The sequence below is a fragment of the Scyliorhinus canicula genome, chromosome 13 (genome assembly GCF_902713615.1).
Source record: "Scyliorhinus canicula chromosome 13, sScyCan1.1, whole genome shotgun sequence".
Classification (NCBI taxonomy): domain Eukaryota; kingdom Metazoa; phylum Chordata; class Chondrichthyes; order Carcharhiniformes; family Scyliorhinidae; genus Scyliorhinus; species Scyliorhinus canicula.
In genome coordinates, this window is record NC_052158.1 from 14,955,704 (window position 1) to 14,980,701 (window position 24,998).

General features: G+C 48.7%; 1 protein-coding gene across 2 annotated transcripts; it reads right to left on the minus strand.

The window, feature by feature from the left end:
* Positions 1-49: 49 nt before the first annotated feature.
* Positions 50-24,703, minus strand: LOC119975974 (E3 ubiquitin-protein ligase TRIM39-like). 2 transcript variants are annotated; one of them, XM_038815975.1, is made up of 6 exons: positions 24,195-24,703; positions 22,196-22,291; positions 20,985-21,218; positions 16,620-16,642; positions 14,493-14,608; positions 50-643 (listed from the first exon to the last, which is right to left on the minus strand). In XM_038815975.1, exons 1-6 carry the CDS (start codon positions 24,666-24,668, stop codon positions 633-635), a joined length of 954 nt encoding a protein of 317 aa, XP_038671903.1. In that variant the 5' UTR covers positions 24,669-24,703; the 3' UTR covers positions 50-632. The 2 variants fall into 2 exon arrangements, with proteins under 2 accessions (XP_038671903.1, XP_038671902.1); XM_038815974.1 differs by lacking the exon at positions 50-643 and adding an exon at positions 10,489-11,110.
* Positions 24,704-24,998: the final 295 nt, after the last annotated feature.

Here is a 24,998-nt window from a genome sequence, read left to right on the forward strand (position 1 = left end):
TTGTTGGTCTGTGTTTATCCTTACACTATTTATTGACTATGGCACGATATTTGCATGTCCCTAGTCTTCTGGTGCCACCTCTATATCAAAATAAGAGCCTGTCCCTCAGCACTACCCAACCTCAGTACTCTCAGAAAGTGGAGGAGGCAGCATCAAGCATATTTTTTTAAGGTAGAGGGAGATATATTATTGATTTATAAGGTAGTCAAATTTTATTGTGTGCATGCAGAATGTGGAGCTGAACCACAAACAGATCAATCATAACATTATGGAATGGTCAAGCAGGCTTGAGGGGATGAATGACCCTGCTCCTGCTTCGAATATGTGTGTTAGTATATTGGTAATGTTACAGATGTATCCAGAGATTAGTGCACAAAGAATCTAAGCAATAGATGTATAGCCTGAATTGCAGTTTGTGTTTGGCTCCAAGTTGATCTCATTCAGATTATCCCACGATAGGGATGTTGGTGTCATAATGTTACTGTCACTTGGCTCTTTATTCAGAAACGACTCACGGCGCCGAGGACCCGGGTTCGATCCCAGCCCTGGGTCACTATCTGGGTAGAGTTTGCACATTCTCCCCGTGTCTGCGTCTCATCACCATAACCCAAAGGTTAGGAGGATTGGCCATGCTAAACTGCTCCTTAATTGGAAAAAATAAATTAAAATTAAATTTTTAAAAATTAATTCAGAAACGCCAGTAATCTGGTGGGAGCATTTGTTCAAAACCTTCAGTGACAGCTGGAGAAGTTTAATGGTAATCTGCAAATTGAATTGGTTATATACATATGGACAAAGAAATCGATATTGTGGAAGTACTTGTGTCGTGAAAGCCTTTCATCCGTGTGTCACTGTGAACGATGGCACAGTTCAGGCTGCAGCACGTTGAAATTCTTTTTTAAAATTTAAAGTATCCAATTCATTTTTTCCAATTAAGGGGCAATTTAGCGTGGCCAATCCACCTATCCTGCACATCTTTTGTGTTGTGCGGGCAGCACGGTAGCACAAGTGATTAGCGCCAGGGTCCCAGGTTTGATTCCCTGCTGGGTCACTGTTTATGCGGGCAGTGGGTCGGTGCAGACTCGATGGGCCAAATGGCTTCCTTCTGCACTGTATGTTCTATGTTCTAATGTGCAAACTGTGGTGGTATGATTTGCATAGCTGTCTGCCATTGGTGCAGAACACTGGCTTACCATTGGCCCTGGTCGGTCATGTGCCTCTCGACCGATTGGTTGAGACCAGTCATGTGACAACTCTCCGATTGGTCGAGAGGTTGAGTTAACCCCGCCTCCAGAACGAGGTATAAATACCCAGAACGCCCGGCGGTCATCCATTTACTGTAGTCGACCGCAGGGCTAACTTCTAGCTTATTAAAGCCTAACTTTTGTACATTAACTCGTCTCGCGCTCGATTGATGGTTCATCATAAATGCCACAGGGACAGTGACCCAGAGCTGGGTTCGAACCTGGGACCTCGGCGACGTGAGGCAACTGTGCTAACCACTTGTGTCACCCTGCTGCCCTGCACGTTAAAGTTCTGGCACCCACTTCTTGGAGCGGAGTAGGGATGGGGGGGGGCTGGCGTTGCCCAACCTCTCGGGGTATTACTGGGCGGCCAACGTGTCGATGGTGCGTAAGTGGGTGATGGAGGGGGAGGGGGCAGCATGGAAACGGATGGAGAGAGCGTCCTGTGGGGATACAAGCCTGGGGGCCCTGGTAACGGCGCCGTGGCCGCTCCCTCCCACGAGGTATACCACGAGTCCGGTGGTGGCGGCTACCCTCAAGATTTGGGGGCAGTGGAGGCGACATAGGGGAGAAGTGGGGGGCTCGATGGAGGCTCCGTTAAGGGGGAACCATAGGTTCGTCCCGGGGAACATGGATGGGGGATTTCGGGGATGGTATAGAGCGGGCATTAGACAGCTGAAGGACCTGTTTATCGACGGAAGGTTTGCGAGCCTGGGGGAGTTGGAAGAGAAATTTGGGCTCCCGCCGGGAAACATGTTTAGATATCTGCAGGTAAAGGCATTTGCTAGACGGCAGGTGGAGGGATTCCCTGTGCTCCCCGCGAAGGGGGTGAGTGACAGGGTGCTCTCGGGGGTCTGGGTCGGGGAGGGGAAGATATCCGATATCTACAAGCTTATGCAGGAGAAGGAAGAGGCGTCAGTAGAGGAGCTGAAAACGAAGTGGGAGGGGGAACTGGGGGAACAGATCGAAGACGGGACATGGGCTGATGCCCTGGAGAGGGTAAATTCTTCCTCCTCGTGTGCGCGGCTTAGCCTCATCCAATTCAAGGTGCTGCATAGGGCCCACATGACTGGGACGAGGATGAATAGGTTCTTTGGGGGTGAAGATAGGTGTGCCAGGTGCTCGGGGAGTCCAGCGAACCATGCCCATATGTTCTGGGCATGCCCGGCATTGGAGGAGTTCTGGAAGGGGGTGGCGAGGACGGTGTCAAGGGTGGTGGGATCCAGGGTCAAGCCAGGATGGGGACTCGCGATCTTTGGGGTTGGGGTAGAGCCGGGAGTGCAGGAGGCGAAAGAGGCCGGTGTGCTGGCCTTTGCGTCCCTAGTAGCCCGGCGAAGGATTTTGCTACAGTGGAAGGACGCGAGGCCCCCAAGCGTGGAGACCTGGATCAATGACATGGCGGGCTTTATTAAGCTTGAGAAGGTTAAATTCGCCCTGAGAGGATCGGTGCAAGGGTTCTTTAAACGGTGGCAACCTTTCCTCGACTTTCTGGCTCAACGATAGGGTACTGGGACAGTAGCAGCAGCAACCCGGGGGGGGGGGGGGGTGGGTGGGTTGGGGGGGGGGGGGCGTTGATTATGTTAGCTTATTTTATTTAAATTTGATTTATCTAATTTTAATTTATGGTTAAGTTCTCTTGTTTGGGGGGGGGTGGGGGAATGTGATACATGTGATGTTACGGTATGGGGGGAATTGTGGGTGTTATGGGGCTGTTAGTTGCATATTACTGCTTTTTGCTATACTTTGTTATATTTTCTGCAAAAAATTCCAATAAAAAAGTTTAAAAAAAAAAAAAAAAAAAAAAAAAAAAAAAAAAAGTTCTGGCACCCAGGTTTCAGCCTGGCGAGAACGGTTGGATCTCCTCGGAGTTTGATGACAGGTTACACAGCGGCCCAAGGATTAGGCAGAAGAGTCATTTTTGTTGTCAGTTTTTTATCCACAGTCAAGTGAGGAGCAGAGAGTGATCCTACGCAGTTTTCCTACAGAACGGGAAAACGGAAGGGGGCAGGTAGAGTCTCAGACGCTTCCCAGAGAGAAGGACAAGGAAGGGGACAGGCGGAAACTGGGGAACTGCCCCAGAGTGAGGAACAAGTGAAGGTGCCAGGGAGATGTTCCAATTACAATCACGGGTAAGGGATGAAGAGCGGGGGGAGTTAAGTTCCAGTTCAGTTAAGAAGCGGAAAAACATGAGAGTTATCGCAACTGAAGGAAGCATCTTTTAAATGCTCGGATGTCTGGCTGAACAAAAAACAGGTTGAAACTCAGTTAATCCAAGCTTGAAGGGTGGGCACAGTGGTTAGCACTGCTGCCTCACGCCACTGAGGTCCCAGGTTCGATCCCGGCTCTGGGTCACTGTCCATGTGGAGTTTGCACATTCTCCCCGTGTTTGCGTGGATTTCACCCCCCCAACCCAAAGATGTGCAGGGTAGGTGGATTGGCCACACTAAATTGCCCCTTAATTGGAAAAAATAATTGGGTACTCGAAATGTATATTTTTTTAAAATCCACACTTGAAATCTGGGTGTTGTGACAGTGAATAATCCACACTTGTGCCTGCAAGGGTTGCTGTGATGAAAAGAATGTTCTGAATTTAACTAATTTTTGGTTGCTTATAATTATATACAGCCACCCCCATGCCCCCCCCCCCCCCCCCCCCCCCCCCTCCACGGGCAGACCATCTCGAGACTGTAGAATGGCGGCCTCCTGATTTGAAGCACCATCGCACACCCTCGCTGGACTCCAACTGAACTGATGGCGCCCCCTGTGCCAAGTGTGACCACCACAAATGCCCGCTGCGATGCCCCATGATAGACACCGCTCTGCCCACATGGGTCGTGCCAGCCGTCACTCCTGGGCACACGCCCACCCTGTTGGTGACCCTGAAGAGGCTGACACAGACTCGGAAATGCAGGTGAACTGCCTGACCACTCCCCGAGTGGCTCCTATCCTTGTCCCTGTGAACGTCAATGGCCACCTCCTCCACATGGAATTGGGACACTGGTGCTGAAGTACCTGTTGACCTGCGCAAGGTTTTCGACCGAATCTACCCGCCTGGCCACCTATACTGTGGAGCAGCTGCCAATCGAAGGCTCCACTCTCAGCCCTGTAACCTACAGGCACCTATCTCTTTACCTCTCCCTCCTTGTGGTGCAGGGGGACAGACCCTGTCTGCTCAGCTGCACTTGGCGACACCAGCTTCACCTTGACTGACCGTGGATTGTCCAGGTGGAGTCCAGGGATCCGCAGGCTGTGTTGCGGACGTTCCCTAACCTTTTTTGGTCCGAACCTCATTTTTTCAGAGCGCGGCCAGTCCCCTATGCGTTGTGGGAAAGGTTGAGGATACATTGAGGTGTTTGGAGGACCTTGGAATCATTCGATCGGTTCAGTTCGCTGAAGGAGTGGCGCCGGTGGTACCGGTCATGAAACCAGAATAGTCTGTTCACTTGTGTGGCGATTATAAGCTCACCGTCAATATGGCATCTTGTCTAGATCGTTACCCACTCCCGCCTATGGAGGACATCTATGCCATGGTGGCGGAAGGTTCCACCATTACCAAATTGGACATGGTAACGCCTACATGCAGCTCGAGCTACATCAGGCTCAACGGAAGCCGAATACCTTCAGAATTTGGATGCGGTGTTCCGATGCCTTTCCGAGTATGGAGTCTGCTTCCGTAGGGATAATTGTATGTTTCAAACATGGGACGTTGTTTATTTGGGGTATTGGGTCGACCGATGGCCTCTGCCTGATGGTGGACAAGGTGCAAGCTGTTAATCAGGCTCCGATGCTGACGGACGTGACAGAGCACCGCTCATTTTTGGGCCTAGTTAATTATTATGGACGTTTCCTGCCGAATATGGCCTCGGCCCTGTCCCCCTCTGTTGGTTGCTGCAGAAGGACAGGTCCTGGAAATTGGGCTCAGAGCAAGACTCTGCTTTTTAATCAACGAAGCAGGCGTTGGTCTCCTCCGACGTTCTTACACATTACGACACTGCCAGGCCCCTACACTTGACATGCGACACCTCGCCTTATGGGATTGGTGCAGTGCACTGCCATTGGCGGCCGTGGCTTCAGAAGCCTCGGCCCCAAGCTTTGGAATTCCCTCCCTACACCCCTCTGCCTCTGTACATTTAAGATGCTCCTTAAAGCTTTTGACCACCCGCTCTAACATCGCTTTACATAGCTCAATGTCAGCTTTTGTTCTATAATAATGCTCCTGTGAAGGATCTTGGTATGTCTTATTAAGCTCAAGGCCTCATACAAAATACACATTGGTGCTGTTGCCAGGGTACTAGAACCCGCCGAATCAGAAACAAAGGGATAATTCATAAGAACATTGGCCGGGATTATCCCATCCCATCGTGACAGGAAGGCCATGCAAAAAAGCCCGCCGACCTTTGCTGGGACCAGCCAATTCTGGGGGTCGGCGGGGTCAGAAAGCTCCGCCCATCAAGTGTGAGGTTAATCGCACAGCAACCCCAATCAGAAACACACATGGTTCACACCATCAGTTCCTCAAGGGCACTAAGGGATGGACAACAAATACTTTTCCCACGATGTTCACCTCCCCAGAATGAATTTTAAAAATGAAACATCACCATGAGAACGTTCTCCCATAAACATTCCATTTATTTGAGCATAATCAATGAATACAGTTTAAAACATGCAGAGGAATATTATTCTGATGAGTTGCTTGATGCAATGATTGTCATCCCCCCCATTTTCACCCTCTTCCTCCTCACATTCTCCCTCCACGTCATATTCTCCTGCTCCTTCCTCTCCCTCCCCATGTTGCACTATGCGAATCCTAGAGAGAACGCCATAGGTGCCCTACTCTGTAAATCATAGCGAGCAGAGTCAGTCAGTGGCCATTTCAGATACTAATGAGGTCTGACTGTGACTCTATGTCATTTTACCTATCGGGACAGTTCTTCCTGCTGCCCTGGTCAATGTTTAGTTCCCAACCAACATCATGGGGTGGGATTTGCCGGTCCCGTTGCACATCAATGGGATTTCCCAATGAAGCCATCCCACGTCGCCAATGGAACCCACAGTGTGCTGCCAGCAGGAACAGAGAATCACAACATCCGGAGCAATCCGGCCCATGTTTAAAAAAAGACAGGTCATCTGATCAAGATCACATTGCTGCTGTTTGTCGGCAGCTTGCTGTAAGCAAATTAACCGGCACATTTACAACATCATATTGGCGGCTACACTTCAATAAAGTACTTCACCAATTGTAAAAAGCTTCGGGATGTTCTGAGTTAGATGGAAACAAGTCTTTCTTTTATTAGGATTCTGACTCTGAAAGCACTTCCCATGATCTGAACACAAGGATCATGATATTCCTCAGAGACAATACAGGGCCGATTGTAACTGTCTGACTCTATTGTGTATTTTCTTTGACTAAATCTAGTGTACCCAATTATTTTTTTTTCCAATTAAGGGGCAATTTAGTGTGGCCAATCCACCTACCCTGCACATCTTTGGGTTGTGGGGGTGAGACCCACGCAGACACGGCGAGAATGTGCAAACTCCACACGGATAGTGACTCAGGGCCTGGATTCGAACCCGGGTCCTCAGCGCTGTAGTCCCAGTGCTAACCACTGCGCCACGTGCCGCCCTCTATTGTGTATTTTCAAATGGGAGCTGGGCCCACACAGCCGCTCCAGGGTACAACCAGTGAGGGCAGATGACCAACGAAAAAAGAACATTCCCCCCCCCGTTTTTAACGTCAGTCGCTGCTGTATTCAGGTGAGATTTGAAAGGTTGCAATTCTCTCAATGGGACATGTGAGTGAGCAGATGGGAGAGTGAGAGAGGGTGGGAGAGTAAATGGGTGGGAGGACGAGAGGGTGGGGAGAGCGCGCGATTGGGGTAAATGATTGAGTGGACAGGTGAGTGTGTGGGTTGGAGAGCGGGTGGGGCTGCGAGTGGATGGGTGAGCACCTGGGGGGGAGGGGGGGGGGAGTCAGCGAGTGTGAGTGAGCGAATGAGTGGGTCAGTGAGTCAGATCAGGCGTAGTTGAGGGAGATAGTTGGGTTGGGCAGATTGTGTTGCTCAGTTCAATTACGTGGAGTAATCTTCTGAATTATATCTGGTATTAGACGGTCAAACATTTCCATGGTAAATATCCAGATAAATCCCAGGATTTGGCCCAAGTCCTCAACTCTGAGCTCAGGGCTGGAGACATCTGCGTATTGTCCGTGGCAGCAAAAATAAACCCATCAAAAGTTTAAATGTCCCAGGCAATTACAGCATGTGTGGGTGCCCAGGGATGTCCCTCCAGTCCTGACATGCAATTTTAGTCCAGACTTGGCCACTCGTGTACATTGCAATATTTGGGACAGCATTTATAATAAAAATCTGTGTCTTTGAGAACTCGGTGAGAGCTAAATTTAATGTTTTACTAATATAAAAAACATTTTGTCAAAGCTTTTACTCTTGCACTCATCAGGACGATTGCAAGAATACCAACTGTTGGTGAATGACAGTTAACTGCCAAGCTTTGTTTGGAATTTAAACCAGGCAGCTCCATGCATTGGCCTGAGGAATGAGTCAGCGAATGGCTCTCATTTATTTTGTTTAGCTGCAACAGGCGCAATGTGTGTACATGTTCTTTCTGTCTGCATAGATCAGGCCCTGTGCATCAATATGTGGAACTTTCTGCACATGTAAATGCACCATTGTGAGCCCAACTGACAATCCCAAATTGGTTGTCAGCGTAATTCTTAGCACACTGAGGATTATTTAGCAAATTCTGTACAATCACGAAATCTCATCAAATTTAGATACTGTTATAATTGATGTTACTGCTGAACAGTCAGGTCACGGCGCAATAGATCCTTGCTTTTGTTTTATAAATTTAGAGTATCCAATTAATTTTTTCCAATTAAGGGACATTCAGAGTGGCCAATCCACCTACCTTGCGCATATTTTGGGTTACAGGGGCGAAACCCACACAAACACGGGCAGAATGTGCAATTAAGGGACAATTTAGCGTGGCCAATACATCTACCCTGTGCATCTTTTGGTTTAAGCAGGCAAAACCCATGCAGACCCAGGGAGAATGTGAAAACTCCACACAGACAGTGACCCAGAGCCGGGATCGAACCTGAGGCCTCGGTGCCGTGAGGCAGCAGTGCTAACCATTGCGCCACCAAGCTGCCCAACTTTTATTTTTTTTGCCTAGAGACATGGATGGACATTCACAGGACTGCCATTTAACTTTAACAAAAGAATAAAACATCTATCAAACATGAAAAAGTTGTCTCGTCCTACCTACAAATTCACAAATGGACAAATTAAGGATAACGCGAGTTACAAAATATATATTCTATAATGTTCTCAGTAAGTACACGGTCCTTGTAAACCAACAATCCAACTGTGGTCAGACACACCCTACTCTGAAACCAAGTGGCACATGCCACCCAATACAACTTCTGTAGATTTTGCATCAAATTCCCCCCAGATACTTATTATACTGTGAGTCAGCTGGCCTCACTGGAACTCCGATTCCACGTGCGTATATCCAAATTCCGCTCTCGAGGGAAAAAGAACAAACAAATAAAGATTTCTCTCAGATGCCTTTATCAAGGATCCACTTCCAGGATTTCAATCTCTCCTTTCAGTATTCCTCTGCTTTGGATTGTCACATGCATTCAAGGTTCCACACAATGTCTCAGATATTTAGCCACACCACCAGAACTCTTCTGCTTCATAAGCTGTATTAGGATGTCACCAAACTTTGGGTTTATCACTTTAAATCTGGGTCTTACAGTTGTCCTTTTAACTCGGGAGCCCTTTCTCTGCTTTTTACTTCACCTTCATCCAATAGGATCCACGTTCTTTGTTCCGTTTACCTAACTGTCTTCCAGGGACATTCTTTTTGTCCCAACTCCCTGATTTATGAACTACCCTTTGTTCTTTTGGGAAGTCTGCTTTTTGCAGCTCCTGTCCAGCTTCTCCTGCATCCAGCTTGAAAACCAAACTCAGACGTTCACTCTAGCCTAGGGTGGCCTCTGGTTGCTATACTTTATTTCTAACAAGCCCCAATACAAATATAGATTACTCAAAACTACCTCTGTTTTTGACACTATGCCTTGAGTTTTGAAAGGCCGGGCTGGTTGGGTACAGGCTATACCTTGCCCCTTGCACAAAGCAGCTGAGATAGCTGTTTGATATGATCCGTCAGTCTTTGTGCGCCCTACATACCTGGCATCACACCAGCACTGAAATTCATATACCACATTACTCATTTTGATTGTAGCATCCTGTTCGTGGTGAATACCATTTGTGCTGCTACTGCGTAATAGTGGCTGAAATAGCCAGCTTCACCTGTTGCTCAAATGTTTGCAATATCGTGCCCTTCCAGGGTAACTGGAAATAGACTGGGTGCTTTTCAGGGCCGAAGGTAGAAGCCTTGGGTTTGTATAATGAACAGCGAGCAATGGTCTGATCAGAGTAGCCAATGTCTCGCAGGATGGCTTTGATGCACCCTGTTTCAACATCAAGCTTGCATGGTGAGCAAATGGCTCGGGCCCTTTTGTAAAAAAAAAAAGAGATTGCCAATCAGGCCAATTTTATAGCAAGGTATAGACCATACCCAACCACCCTGTGCTTGCAAAACGCAAAGTGCCCAGCATCCATGATTGGGCAACATTTGCTAAATGATCCTCTTGGTCCACCAAAGGTTACACTGACAACTAATTTAAGATAGTCAGTCAAGCTCACACTGTGGCGCATTGGCGTGTACTGGAAGCAACATATATTAATACACAGAATTTGCAGACAGAAAGAGCATGTTTGCACCCGTAATAGGCATTCACTGCTTTACAAGTGATAGCCATTCGCTGGTTCATTCCTCAACGCAATGCCTTGACCAATCAGACTAACTGCCTGCTTTGAATTTCAAACAGTGCCTGACAGTTAACTGTCAGTCACCATTAACTGGTGCCTTCTTCATGCCATTGTCTCTACCAATCAGAGTACACTTGCCAAACAATCACCAAGACATTTAATTGTCCTGATGAGTGCAAGACGAAAAGCTTTGACAAAAATGTCTTTTTGCTGCAGCACTCAAGATCTGACTCAGGGCAGCACGGTGGCGCAGTGGTTAGCACAGATGCAACACGGCGCCGAGTTCCCAGGTTCGATCCGGTCACTGTCTGTGTGGAGTTTGCACATTCTCCCCGTGTCTGCGTGGGTTTCGTCCACGCAACCCAAAGATGTGCAGGCTAGGTGGATTGGCCACACTAAATTGCCCCTTAATTGGAAAAATGAATTGGGTATTCTAAATTTATTTTTAAAAAATTTTTAAACCTCATTCCTGGACCCATATTTTAGATTCATCCGTATTTTTAGTGTTTAACAAAGGATAGTGTTTCTCGGTGACCAAAGGATAGAGTTTCCCGGTGAATGTGTCAGTGAATGTGTACAGGTGAGACATGTCCTCAGCATTGTAAAATGACACCTGACCTTGCTCATAGTCCAGGTAAATCCCAACCTTCTTTAATCCCTCTGTCAGCGTCAGTGGTGTAGGAGGTGTAGTCATAGCTTTATATTGGCTACTCAACACTTGACCCACAATGGTCCAAAACCCAGTAGCAGGTTCCCACTTACAGTTCTCCTTCCGAGGAATGGACTGACTAGCCACGCCCAAGCACCAGGTTGCTTTATTCCCCAGTTCAACTTCCCAGAAGTGTCTTCCTGATGTGAATCCCTCAGAGTCCAAGGTGCTTGGCTGGCACGCAAATTGACCCCGTTGAAAAGCAAATGTCCCAAATTGACATTTGATTTGGTTGTCAAGGCCAAGCAGCTTGAGACTTCTGCATTCTGTTTGTGAATCGAGGGTGATAGCAGCTGGAACTGAAACATAATAAGACTCAAAGATGAACCATTTAATTGATAAGAGTTTCGACAGCACCTCCCAAACTCACAACATCCACCAATTAGAAAGACAAGGGCAGCATGGGAACACTATCACTGAACTGGACATGTATCAGCGTTCCCTCATCATCAGCAGGTTAAAATCAGGGAACTCGTGGTATTTTACACCCTCCACCCCTCCGGCAAGCACGGTGAGATCTCCCCCCACCGCCGCCACTCTGAGATTACGCTCCCCCCCAAACTGCACTCTGGGATTAACCCCCCACCTAACGGTACTCTGGGATTACCCCCTCCCTCCCTGACGGCATTCGGGATTACCCCCATCCCTCCCTGACGGCACTCTGGGATTACCCCCCTCCCTCCCTGACGGCACTCTGGGATTACCCCCCTCCCTCCCTGACGGTACTCTGGGATTACCCCCCTCCCTCCCTACCCCCCTCCCTCCCTGACGGTACTCTGGGATTACCCCCCTCCCTCCCTGACGGTACTCTGGGATTACCCCCCTCCCTCCCTACCCCCCTCCCTCCCTGACGGTACTCTGGGATTACCCCCCTCCCTCCCTGATGGCATTCGGGATTACCCCCATCCCTCCCTGACGGCACTCTGGGATTACCCCCCTCCCTCCCTGACGGCACTCTGGGATTACCCCCCTCCCGCCCTGACGGTACTCTGGGATTACCCCCCTCCCTCCCTACCCCCCCCCCTCCCTGACGGTACTCTGGGATTACCCCCCTCCCTCCCTGACGGCACTCTGGGATTACCCCCCTCCCTCCCTGACGGCACTCTGGGATTACCCCCCTCCCTCCCTGACGGCACTCTGGGGTTACCCCTCCCCAATGGCACCCTGGCATTAACCCCCACCACTCCCCCGACGTCACTGTCCGATTAAACCTGTCCCCTCATGGCACTATGGGACAAACCCCTCCCTCCCACGGCACTATGGGATTAACCCCGACAGCACTGTGGGATTAGCCCCCCTAACAGCGCTGTGGGATTACCCTCCAACAGCACTGTGGGATTACCCCTCTACCAGCACTGTGGGATTACCCTCTAACAGCACTGTGGGATTACCCTCTAACTGCACTGTGGGATTACCCTCTAACAGCACTGTGGGATTACCCTCAAACAACACTGTGGGATTACCCCCTCTAACAGCACTGTGGGATTCCCCTCTAACAGCACTGTGGGATTACCCTCTAACAGCACTGTGGGATTACCCTCTAACAGCACTGTGGGATTACCCTCTAACAGCACTGTGGGATTACCCTCTAACAGCACTGTGGGATTACCCTCTAACAGCACTGTGGGATTACCCTCTAACAGCACTGTGGGATTACCCTCTAACAGCACTGTGGGATTACCCTCTAACAGCAATGTGGGATTACCCTCTAACAGCAATGTGGGATTACCCTCTAACAGCAATGTGGGATTACCCTCTAACAGCAATGTGGGATTACCCTCTACCAGCACTGTGGGATTACCCTCTAACAGCACTGTGGGATTACCCTCTAACAGCACTGTGGGATTACCCTCTAACAGCACTGTGGGATTACCCTCTAACAGCACTGTGGGATTACCCTCTAACAGCACTGTGGGATTACCCTCTAACAGCACTGTGGGATTATCTCACTAACAGCACTGTGGGATTATCTCACTAACAGCACTGTGGGGTTACCCTCTAACAGCGCTGTGGGATTACCCTCTAACAGCACTGTGGGATTACCCTCTAACAGCACTGTGGGATTACCCCCTAACAGCACTGTGGGATTACCCCCAAACAGCACTGTGGGATTACCCTCTAACAGCACTGTGGGATTACCCTCTAACAGCACTGTGGGATTACCCTCTAACAGCACTGTGGGATTACCCTCTAACAGCACTGTGGGATTACCCTCTAACAGCACTGTGGGATTACCCTTTAACAGCACTGTGGGATTACCCTCTAACAGCACTGTGGGATTACCCTCTAACAGCACTGTGGGATTACCCCCTAACAGCACTGTGGGATTACCCTCTAACAGCACTGTGGGATTACCCTCTAACAGCACTGTGGGATTACCCTTTAACAGCACTGTGGGATTACCCTCTAACAGCACTGTGGGATTACCCTCTAACAGCACTGTGGGATTACCCTCTAACAGCACTGTGGGATTACCCTCTAACAGCACTGTGGGATTACCCTCTAACAGCACTGTGGGATTACCCTCTAACAGCACTGTGGGATTACCCTCTAACAGCACTGTGGGATTACCCTCTAACAGCACTCTGTGATTACACCGATTCCTGAAGGTGGCAGGGCAATTAGATACAATGGTTTCGAAGTCATATGATATACCTGCATTTATTAGCCAAGGTGTAGAGTTTAAGAGCAGAGAGATTTTGCTGGAACTGTATAAAATGTTGTTTCGGCCATAGCTAGAGTAGTGTGTGGAATTGTGGAATCCACTGGAAAGAGGAGATTGAGCAGGATGTTGCCTGGGCTGTGGAATTTTAGCTCTGAAGAGAGATTGAATAGACTTGGATTATTATCCTTGGAGCAGAGGAGATTGAGGGGGGGCATGATTGAGATGTATAAAATTATGAGGGTCATTGATAGAGTAGAGAGGAAGAAATGTTTCCCCATGGTGGAGGGCTCAATGACATGGGGCATAGATTTCAGGTGAGAGGCAGGCGGTTTAGAGTGGATGAGAGGAACACATTTTCACCCAGAGGGTGATGGGAGTCTGGAGCGCTCTGTTTAAAACATTTTTGGAGACAAAGACTCTCATAATATTGAAGAAGTATTTACATATGCACTTGCAATCCCAAGGCATGCAAGGCTAAAGGCCAAGTGTTGAAGAAAGAGATCAGAATGGTTCGATGGTTATTTTTGACCGGTGCAGACGCGATTGGCTAAAGGGCCTCACTGTGCTGTAGACTTCAATGACTCTGTAACTGCAAGGTGGGATTACCTCACTAACAGCGTCACTCAGAGCATTGTCCCTAGCCACCTGATATGCTCTTTATTTAGTCAGTTCGTATTAGTTTTCTATCCATCAGAATTTGGCGTTACTGGCTGGAGAAGATTCACAAGGTGAGGGGTATCCAATCATTGGGCTGATTTTGTGCCCCTCCCAATATTAGTTTTCCCGGACCTGGGCGGATAAGAGGAAAGTGCTGAGTGCAAGTTGACTGGCTCACCCACCACCATTTGACGAGCGGTGATTGGCTGCTGCACTTGCTCCATCATAATAGGGACTACTCCTCAGGAAAGGATTGAATTGGCCGTAACTAGGCTCTGTGATATATGTAGACGGTGACAGGCCCTGCGTACAGGCAAGTCTCTCCTTCTGATTAGAGGTTCAGAGTAAGGTGACAATACCTGGATTGAGAACCATCAGCATCCGCTTCCAAACAATATACTGCAGAGGGCCATTGAATTCTTCCAAAGTCAGATGAACAGGAACGCTGCTCACATCTCCAGATTCACCGTCTGATCTGTTCAAACAATGTTGGGTATTTACACTTCACAACAACAAGCATTTAGTTCAAATAATTAATAAATGATTAACTCCAGCCACACTGTGCTTTAAGAGCAATTATTTTTTATTTAGGAGTTTATATTGGGTTTTGTTGAAAATGGTGTGCAGGATCAGGGGGTGATCTAATAATCTTTATTAGTGTCACAAGGAGACTTGCATTAACACTGCAATGAAGTTACTGTGAAAATATATGGTGCAGCCGAGAACTCCTTGAAGGGGAGCAAAGTAAAGGTCGCATTACCTCAGTGGGGAGATGGTGGCGCTGCACTGCCACCGGATTAAGTAGTCCAGAAGCTTGGCCTATTGCTCTGGGAATGTGTGTTCAAATCCCACCACAGCAGCTGGTGAAATTTAAATTAAATTCATAAATCTGGAATATGAGTCCATATTTCTACAGCACATTCATAATGAAGTAGACGGTTTCAGTGACTCACTACGATATTTAGGCAGCACGGTAGCATTGTGGATAGCACAATTGCTTCACAGCTCCAGGATCCCAGGTTCGATTCCGGCTTGGGTCACTATCTGTGCGGAGTCTGCACATCCTCCCCGTGTGTGCGTGGGTTTCCTCCGGGTGCTCCGGTTTCCTCCCACATTCCAAAGATGTGCAGGTTAGGTGGATTGGCCATGCTAAATTGCCCTTAGTGTCCAAAATTGCCCTTAGTGTTGGTTGGGGTTACTGGGTTATGGGGATAGGGTGGAAGTGTTAACCTTGGGTAGGGTGCTCTTTCCAAGAGCCGGTGCAGACTCGATGGGCCGAATGGCCTCCTTCTGCACTGTAAATTCTATATTGGTTGAGTGGCTCAGTAGCTGTTGTTATGGGCCAGGGTTTAGAGAACCCCAAAGTGTATCATGGAGTTCACCTGACCCATGACTTTTAATAGATTGTGGTATGGGAGCACACGGCCCACTCTACAGGTATGGTGCAAACAGAACTTTACATTACTTTTAAATTAAAACAATGTTTATTCTCAAGTTAACCTTTTTAAAACATACAGTGAACATTTCAGCAACCATCAATTCAGATACAACCCCCAAAGAATACAACACTAAGTAATCCTTAATAACTTCCCAAACAACATCCAGAAGACAAAAGAAACACCTTTTAACAGAAGCACATTAGGTTTACATTCACTACTGAGAACATTTATAATCCTGAATGCACCAAATGATCAAGAGATAGTCTATTCATGGCAGAGAGATCAAGTATACCTGCTCTGTCTGGCTTCAGCTCCAACACTGAAAACGAAACTAAAACACACCCTGCAGCAAACAGCCTAAAACGAAAGTAAAACGCTGACAGACAGCCCAGCTCCACCCACACTGATATCACTACAGTAGTAAACACTCATTTCTTAAAGGTACTCTCACTACAGATATTTATATACGCACCCATTTATAAACACCCATTTCTTAAAGGTACTAGAACATAGAACATAGAACAGTACAGCACAGAACAGGCCCTTCGGCCCTCAATGTTGTGCCGAGCCATGATCACCCTACTCAAACCCATGTATCCACCCTATACCCATAACCCAACAACGCCCCCCCCTTAACCTTACTTTTATTAGGACACTACGGGCAATTTAGCATGGCCAATCCACCTAACCCGCACATCTTTGGACTGCTCTCACATGACACTGTAGATTCCGGGCGTCAAGTGAAATCATTGAGCCTCGGATCGATTGGGTTTTGTCAGGTAGGGGGAGCTAAATTGGATGGCGGGAGGGTTGGCGGTAAATAAAGTTGAGGTGGAGATCTAACTGAATGGAGGGGCAAGCCCAAGGGGAAGAATGGCCTCCTCTGTGTCCATCTTCGTATGTAGGCTAGTGATTAGGCAATGCGAGGAGTGAAAGGTAAGTGAGGTTTACTCCTCTCAAAAAAGTGACATATTAATGATATATAATGGTTCGTCAATAAAGGGTCATCGTCATTTGTATGTTTTTATAGAAAATTCTGTTACTTACCCTTCAACAATGGGAGTGACATTCTGAAACACAAGCAAGAGAACCAAGAGTTAATCTTACAAAGTTTTAACATTTAAGCTTTGAGCTGAGAAAAATATATATATTTGAGGAAGATTATTTCCCCCTTTGTTTCTTTGAACAAAAGCTTCCGAGTATTGACCAAACGGGCATGAACGTTGGGTTCTGATCAACAGCATCCTCAGGAACTGAATCCAACAGCACTCTGCAATATTCCCATGAGCTTCACCATTAACATCAGCACCCAGCCATTACACACCCCACTTCTCATTCCCATCGGGGGAGGGGGGGGGGGGGGGGGGGGAGTATACGGATCAAGATCACAAGACGTAGGAGCAGACGTAGGTCATTCGGCCCATCGGGTCTACTCTATCATTCAATGAGATCTTGGCTGATCTGATGATCCTCAGCTCCTCTTTCCTGCCTTATCCCCAGACCTGGACTCACTTGCTGATTAAAAATCTGTATATCAGCCTTGAACATACTGTTAAAAAATAAATTTAGTGTACCCAATTCATTTTTTCCAATTAAGGGGAAATTCAGCGTGGCCAATCCACCTAACCTGCCCATTTATGGGTTGTGGGGGCGAAACCCACGCAAACACGGGGAGAATGTGCAAACTCCACATGGACACTGACCCGGGATCGAACCTGGGACCTCGGCGCCGTGAGGCAGCAATGCTAACCACCGTACTGCCCTAGCCTTGAACATACTTGACAATCCAGCCTCTATAGTTCTCTGCGGTATAGAGTTCCATAGGTTCACTACCCTCAAGAGAAGAAATTTCTATTCATCTCTCTTAAATGGGTGACCCCTTACTCTGAGATTATGCCCTCTTGTCCTAGACTCTTCCACAAGGGAAACAACCTCTCAGCATCTATTATACCAAGCTCCCTGACAATGCTATTCTGTCTCAATAAGGTAACCTCTCATTCTCCTCAACTCCGATGAGTACAGGCCCAACCTTCTCAACCTCTCCTCGTAAGAAAATCCCTTCACACCCGGGATCAACCAAATGAACCTTCTCTGGACTACCTACAATGCCAGTATATTGTTCCGATAAGGAGATGTTAGGAAATTGGTTCCGGAAATGGGATCGAAGATGTAGTGGACGATTTAGGGGTTAACAGACTGAGGGTAAAACGGAGTCAGAGGTATATATCATAGAATTTACAGTGCAGAAGGAGGCCATTCGGCCCATCGAGTCTGCACCGGCTCTTAGAAAGAGCACCCTACCCAAGGTCAACAACTCCACCCTATCCCCATAACCCAGTAACCCCACCCAACACTAAGGGCAATTTTGGACACTCAGGGCAATTTGGCATGGCCAATCCACCTAACCTGCACATCTTTGGACTGTGGGAGGAAACCGGAGCATCCGGAGGAAACCCACGCAGACACGGGGAGAATGTGCAGACTGCGCACAGACAGTGACCCAAGCCGGGAATCGAACCTGGGACCCTGGAGCTGTGAAGCAATTGTGCTAACCACAACGCTACCGTGCTGCCCACACCTGGCCTGAATTACATTGTCCAATTCTGACTTTGGCTCATTGGTGGGAGTAGTAAGGATACCCTTGTTCAGCCGGGGTGATTCACTCAAGATCCATTGTCCTCCGGGCGACTCTAATCCGATCAGCCATTAACCCATTACAAAGTCTGATGGCCCCTTTTGTCCGTAAATTGTAGGATAAGTGCATATTCATGGCATGGCCCTGTTCCTTTGTTTAAACGCGAATGGGCAATCAAAAGCCAGTCACCCCAGGACAGAACCATTGTTTGAGGGGCTGGTCAGAGCTGCCATGAGAATGTCACTTTAAGAAATGTTTGTCTGCCCATGTTACTGCAGTGATGTCAGAATGTGGGTGGAGCTGAGCTCTGGCTCTGCTTTTTAGTTTCACTTTGAGAAAAGCTTGAGTGTGTCTTTTTTTTTGGTTTTGTTTTAGTGTTGGAGATGAAGCCAGACAAAGCTGGTGTACTGCTGTTCTCTCTGCCACGTAAAGACTATCTCTTGATCATTTGGTGAATTCAGAGTGATAACTGTTCTCAGTCGTGAATTCAAACCTGATGTGCTTCTGTTAAAAGGTTATTTTTGATGTCTTATGGATGTTTAAAGGAAAGTAAAGATTACTTAGTGTTGTATTCTTTGGGAGTTGTATTTGAATTGATGGTTGCCAAGATGCTCACTGTATGTTTTAAGAAGGTTAACTTGAGTTCATAGAATAAACATGGTTTTGCTTAAAAAAATACTTTTCGATTTATGCTATACCAAACCTGTAGAGTGGGCCATGTGCTCCCCATACCACAGTCTATTAAACATTGTGGGTCAGGTAATCTCCACGATACACTTTGGGGTTCTCTAAACTCTGGCCCATAACAGAGGTCAGAGAGATAAAAGAATCCTGTTCGAACAGGGGTGAAGCTGAAGGTTTTGGAAAGCTACATGGAGAGCTACATGAAAAGCTGCCGCAGAGACCGGATTACCAAAAAGGGTCTGAAGGAGCTATCCTGACAACAGGAATATATTCTGAAAATGCAAGTATCATTGTTGCCTGTATGTCTAAGTGGAGTTGAGAGCTGTATGTCCATTTTATGTGTTGTTTAATGGAAAATTGTGTGTTAGGGTTAAGAGATACATGTAGGCTGTTCTTGTTAGATTTGAAGTTTAAAAGTTTAAAGATTGCTTTTTTTTTTGTTTTAGTAAAGTTTTGTTTGTGAAAATGACCAAGCCCTATTTCTTATGCAATCACTGGAACAAATCGATCTTTCCGCATGGTCTTACGAAATTTTAAAAAATCATTGCCGTTCTGGTCCAGTATCTTAGCCATTTTTGAGGTCTGACCAGGCGTCCGTAACAAAAAATTTCCTTAATTTCCCCTTTGGTAGCATTGTGGATAGCACAATTGCTTCACAGCTCCAGGGTCCAAGGTTCGATTCCGGTGTGGGTCACTGTCTGTGTGGAGTCTGCACATCCTCCCCGTGTGTGCGTGGGTTTCCTCTGGTTTCCTCCCACAGTCCAAAGGTGTGCGGGTTAGGTGGATTGGCCATGATAAATTGCCCTTAGTGTCCAAAATTGCCCTTAGTGTGGGGTGGGGTTACTAGGTTATGGGGATAGGGTGGAGGTGTGGGCTTAGTTAGGGTGCTCTTTCCAAGAGCCGGTGCAGACTCGATGGGCCGAATGGCCTCCTTCTGCACTGTAAATTCTATGAATCTATGAATCTTAATGAAGGGGACCAAAACCGTTCACTAACTCGTGCCCTGTATAGTTTTTGCAGACCTTCCCAGTTTTTACTCTCCATTACCTTTGGAAGAACCACGACCAATTCTATAATAAAAACATGGCTCACCTTTCACACTGAAGCAGCTGGAATAGGTATGGGGATGTGGGGGTCGGGGGGGGGGGGGGGGGGGGGGGGGGGGCTAATTTGAAGTTAACTCTCTGAACAGGAATCCTGCAAGATGGATTGGAGGACCGGCTTGATGACCTGTCCAATGCTAACTTCACCGAATAGGAAAGCTCAGGGGCTGGGGAAGAAACCGGAGTTAACTGCCCCAGAGCCTGTCAGTTCTCCCAATGGGCGGGTTAGTTCAAATTTCCCCAATTGCGGTAAGCCAGCACGGATGCGACGGGCAGAAGGGCCTTCCTCTATGCTGTAACCATTCTATGATTCTAATCTATTCTGTGAATAATTGTTGTGAACAAGCATTTTACTTTCTTCCCTGATGGTCTGGCTATGAGAGAGAGAGGGAGAGAGAGAGAGAGAGAGAGAGAAGACATTTTTCTGTCAAAGCTTTTCACCTTGAACTCATCAGGACAATCCTCAAGAATATCAAACAATTTGTACAGCAGGGTGAAAAACTTTGACAAATAAATGTCTTCAGCAATACTCACATTCTGTATTAAACACGACTAACTATCCGAACTCAGGCACAGTACAGACAATAGAACTCCTACAGTGCAGAAGGAGGCCATCTTACCCATCAAATCTGCACCAACCCTTTGAAAGAACATCCTACCTAGGCCCACACCCCTACCCTATCGCTGTAACCCCATCTAACCGGAACCTCTGGACACCAAAGGGTAAATTTTATCATGGCCAATCCATCAATCCATCTTTGGACTGTGGCAGGAAACCGGAGCACCCAGAGGAAACCCACGCAGACACGGGGAGAACGTGCAAACTCCGCGTAGTCACCCAAGGTTGGAATCGAACCCCGGTCCCTGGCGCTGTGAGGCAGAAGTGCTAACCACTGTGCTACCGTGCTGACCAGAAGGGATATGGTCGCAAAATCCCTCCCTTGTTTGATTTACCAAAGAAATCGCATTATCAGGTAGGAATGTTTGTACCTGCAGCAATAAATCTGCCTCTTTCACGGACTGTCTCTGCTGTATATCGATTATCTCCTGGTTAACTGACGTGCTTTTGTCAGACAGTTTTTTCATGTTTTCTTCCACTTCCTGAGTTATGGCCTTTTCTTTCTCTTCCAGTCTTGTTATCAGCGCGAGTTTCTCATTGCTGAGAAACTGCTGCATTCCATCGAATCCAGCATCAATTCTGGCCCGCAGGCTGCTCGTTCGTTTCTGTTAACGACAAGTGTTTGCATTTAGATAGCACCTCTGATGTCATATATGTCCCATGGTGCTTTGCAGGAACAAAGGATGACAATCAGCCGCAGTAAGGCGGCGTTTCCCAAACCTTTTCTCCCACCCCCTGTGAGAGTCCATTTTAATGTTTCAGATATGGCCCCAGGGTTAAAACTTTGGAGGGGGTAGGGGTTTACGAGAGCTGTTGTGCGGAGTTGGTTTGGGGATTGGGGGGGGGTTTGCAGGTGGACACTTCAGTTGCTGTTGGGGTTGCCAATTCTTCCATTGGAAGCAGGCCAGGCCTAACGGTCCCAGGTATAGAGCGGGCCGGTCTGCTCAGTCAACCATCGGGTGGGGGCCAGCCAGTGGAGACCGCTGCTTGCCCAGTGTGTCTTGGGGGAGTGGGGGGGGGGGGGGGGAATTGTCCTTTCAGAGCCCCCGGGTATGTGTGTGTGTGTGTGTGTGTGTGTGTGTGTGTGTTGGGGGGGGGGGGGGGGGCGCAAACAGGAAGTCTGGGCTCTGAGTCGGGGAGGGGGGGGGGGCGATAGGATTCAGCAGCAGGCCACTGATCACAGTTCCAGCAGGCACTCTTGGTCAGCAGTGGCTGAGTTAGCCAATTTTAAACAATTGGGCGCCCGGACCCCCAGCCCCATGTTTCTTGAAAGCGGCTCATTCGCCGGTAGCCCGCACCACAGGGACTGCAGCGGTTCAAGAAGGCAGCTCACCCCCCCCCCCCCCCCCCCCACCTTCTCAAGGGCAATAAGGGATGGGCAATACAATGCTGGGCCTTGCCGGGGACGCCCACACCCCAGGAACAAATAATCAAAAATAACGCAGATGGTGAGTTTGAGTTGATTCGCGACTAAAATTCATGTTACCGGTTTTAGGGCAGTTTACCTCTTCTGATGATATCGCAACACAGAACCCTCACAGTGCAGGAGGAGGCCATTCGGCCCGACCTTCAAATACCTCACCTTCAGCCTCTGCAGAGTCTCCGTGTCTTCATCTGTCGCGTTCCCCAATTCTTTCAGTCGTTTCCGTCGAGAATCCAAAGCTCCCTGTAGCTTTTCCTGGAAACAGAGTGAACAGATCTAGTTTCACCCAACAAGGGGACTGGTGAAGGTGCCGAAAAATGTTCGCGAGAACGGTCCCGGGGGTGAGACACCTCAGCTGCGTGGATGGGCTGGGGTTATTCTCTACCGAGCAGAAGGTTGAGGGGGACGTTTCAACTCCAGAGGGCGCCGATGTTAGGTGAGTGGCAAAAGAATAATTGAATCATAGAATTCCCACAGTGCAGAAGGAGACCATTCAGCCCATTGAATCTGCCCCAAACCTCCGAAAAAGCACCCCACCCATGCCCGGTACACCCCCCCCCCTCCTCCCCCCGGTCCCATAGCCTCACGGATTGATCATGGCCAATCCACCTGATCCATACATCTATGGATTTATTAATTTTTTATCAATGTAGCGATTGGGCGAGAAGGAGCTTAGGGCCAGTTTAATTTCTTCTGCAAAGTGGGCCACTGACAGTTTGAAGAGAGGCAATGTCGGTTTCAGACCTTTCCTGGTTTCACTCAACACTGACCTCGATATGGGGCAGAGCATAAAAGCAGTTGTCCATCTTATCCTGCAAGGTTAAATTTCAAAGGGCTGCGTCCTGGGATATTAAAGTAAGTGGCAGCAGGAGATAGTGAGGGGCTGCACAGTGGCACAGTGGTTTAACACTGCTGCCTCACAGCACCAGGGACCCGTGTTTCCTTCCTGTCTCGGGTAACTGTCTGTGAGGAATTTGCACATCCCCCCCGTGTCTGCGTGGGTTTCCTCCGGATTCCTCCCACAGTCCAAAGATGTGCTTGTTAGCGGGATTGGCCATGATACAATTGCCTTTAGTCCAGGGATGTGCAGGTTAGGTAGGGTTGTAGGGATAGGGTGGCTTGTGTGCCTAGGTAGAGTTCTCTTTCAGACATCTGGTGCAGACTCGATAGGCCGAATGGCCCCCCTCCTGCACTGTACTGATTCTCACTGGGGGCGTCATGTGGCACAGTGGTTAGTGCTGGGACTGCGGCACTAAGGACCCGGGTTCAAATCCCGGCCCTGGGTCACTGTCCGTGTGGAGTATCCCCGTGTCTGCGTGGGTTTCACCCCCACAATCCAAAGATGTGCAGGTCAGGTGGATTGGCCACAGGTTAGGTGGATTGGCCATGCTAAATTGCCCTGTAATTGGGAAAAAAATAATTGGGTACTCTAAATTTAAAAAAAAATCATGGTCTCACTGAATGACAGAGCAGACTCAAAGGGCCGAATGGCCTTATGTTCCTATGTCTTATATTATGTTCCTATGTCTTATAGTCTTACATAGTGCCTTTAGCATTGGAAAATACCCCGAGGCGGGCTACAGTAGAGCTATCAACAAAATACACCGAGTCACTCAAGGAGATGTCAGGTATATGACCAAGGGAAGGTTTTAAAGAGTGTCTCGAAGGGGGTAAGCGAGGTACAGAGGGGATGTGGTTTTGGGTCGGTATTTCGAACATAGTGCAGAAGGAGGCCATTCGGCCCATCAAGTCTGCACCGACCCACTTAAGCCCTCACTTCCACCCTATCCCCGTAACCCATTAACCCCTTCTAACGTTTTTGGTCACTAAGGGCAATTTAATCATGGCCAATCCACCTAACCCGCACGTCTTTGGACTGTGGGAGGAAACCGGAGCACCCGGGGGAAACCCATGCACACACGGGGAGGACATGCCGACTCCACGCAGACAGTGACCCAGCGGGGAATCGAACCTGGGACCCTGGCGTTGTGAAGCCACTGTGCTATCCACTTGTGCTGCCAATTACTGAGCGTTAGGCCCCTCTGAAATGATGCGGGCAATTAAACCACTCTGTTCAAGGGGCAGTTAGGGATGGGCAATAAACGCTGGCCCTTGCCCACACACAACCCATCCAACCTCCCCTCGCACTCCCCATTACCCTGTAGAGCTCAGCAGCCTCCTTGATGGGTCTGATGGTGTGGTGCTGGTGGGCGATGGACATGGCACAGATCAGGCAGATGGCTCGCTGGTCGTCCTGGCAGAAGAGCTTCAGCCTCTCGTCGTGCTCGGGGCACCAGGGCAGCAGCGGCCCGCCCCCTTGCCCCTCTGCCGGCCGGCGGACCTCCTGCACCAGCCTGCGCACGCTGGCCACCAGGCTGGCAGCGAAGGGGTTGTCCCTGAGCGGCGTCCGGCTGGCGAGCTGGCCGCCGCCGCACAGCGGGCAAGCGGCGGTGCCGCCCGGCTCCCTCTGCCAGTGCTGGAGGATGCAGGCGCGGCAGAAGACGTGGCCGCACTCCACCGACACCGGCTCCCGGTAGAAAGCCAGGCAGATGGAGCAAGTGGACTCCTGCTCCATCTTCTCCAGCTCCTGCTCTAGGGCCCATTCACCAGCAGCAGCTCCCGCGTCCACCATTATCCCCAACTTTAGTTAAACTTAACTTTCACTTTCAGATGAAGAGTAGGAAGTTTCGTAATTTAAAGGGGCAGGGCTCTGTGTGTCTGAGTTAAAGGGGCAGGGCTCTGTGTGTCTGAGTTAAAGGGGCAGGGCTCTGTGTGTCTGAGTTAAAGGGGCAGGGCTCTGTGTGTCTGAGTTAAAGGGGCAGGGCTCTGTGTGTCTGAGTTAAAGGGGCAGGGCACTGTGTGTCTGAGTTAAAGGGGCAGAGCTCTTTGTGTCTGAGTTAAAGGGGCAGGGCACTGTGTGTCTGAGTTAAAGGGGCAGAGCTCTTTGTGTCTGAGTTAAAGG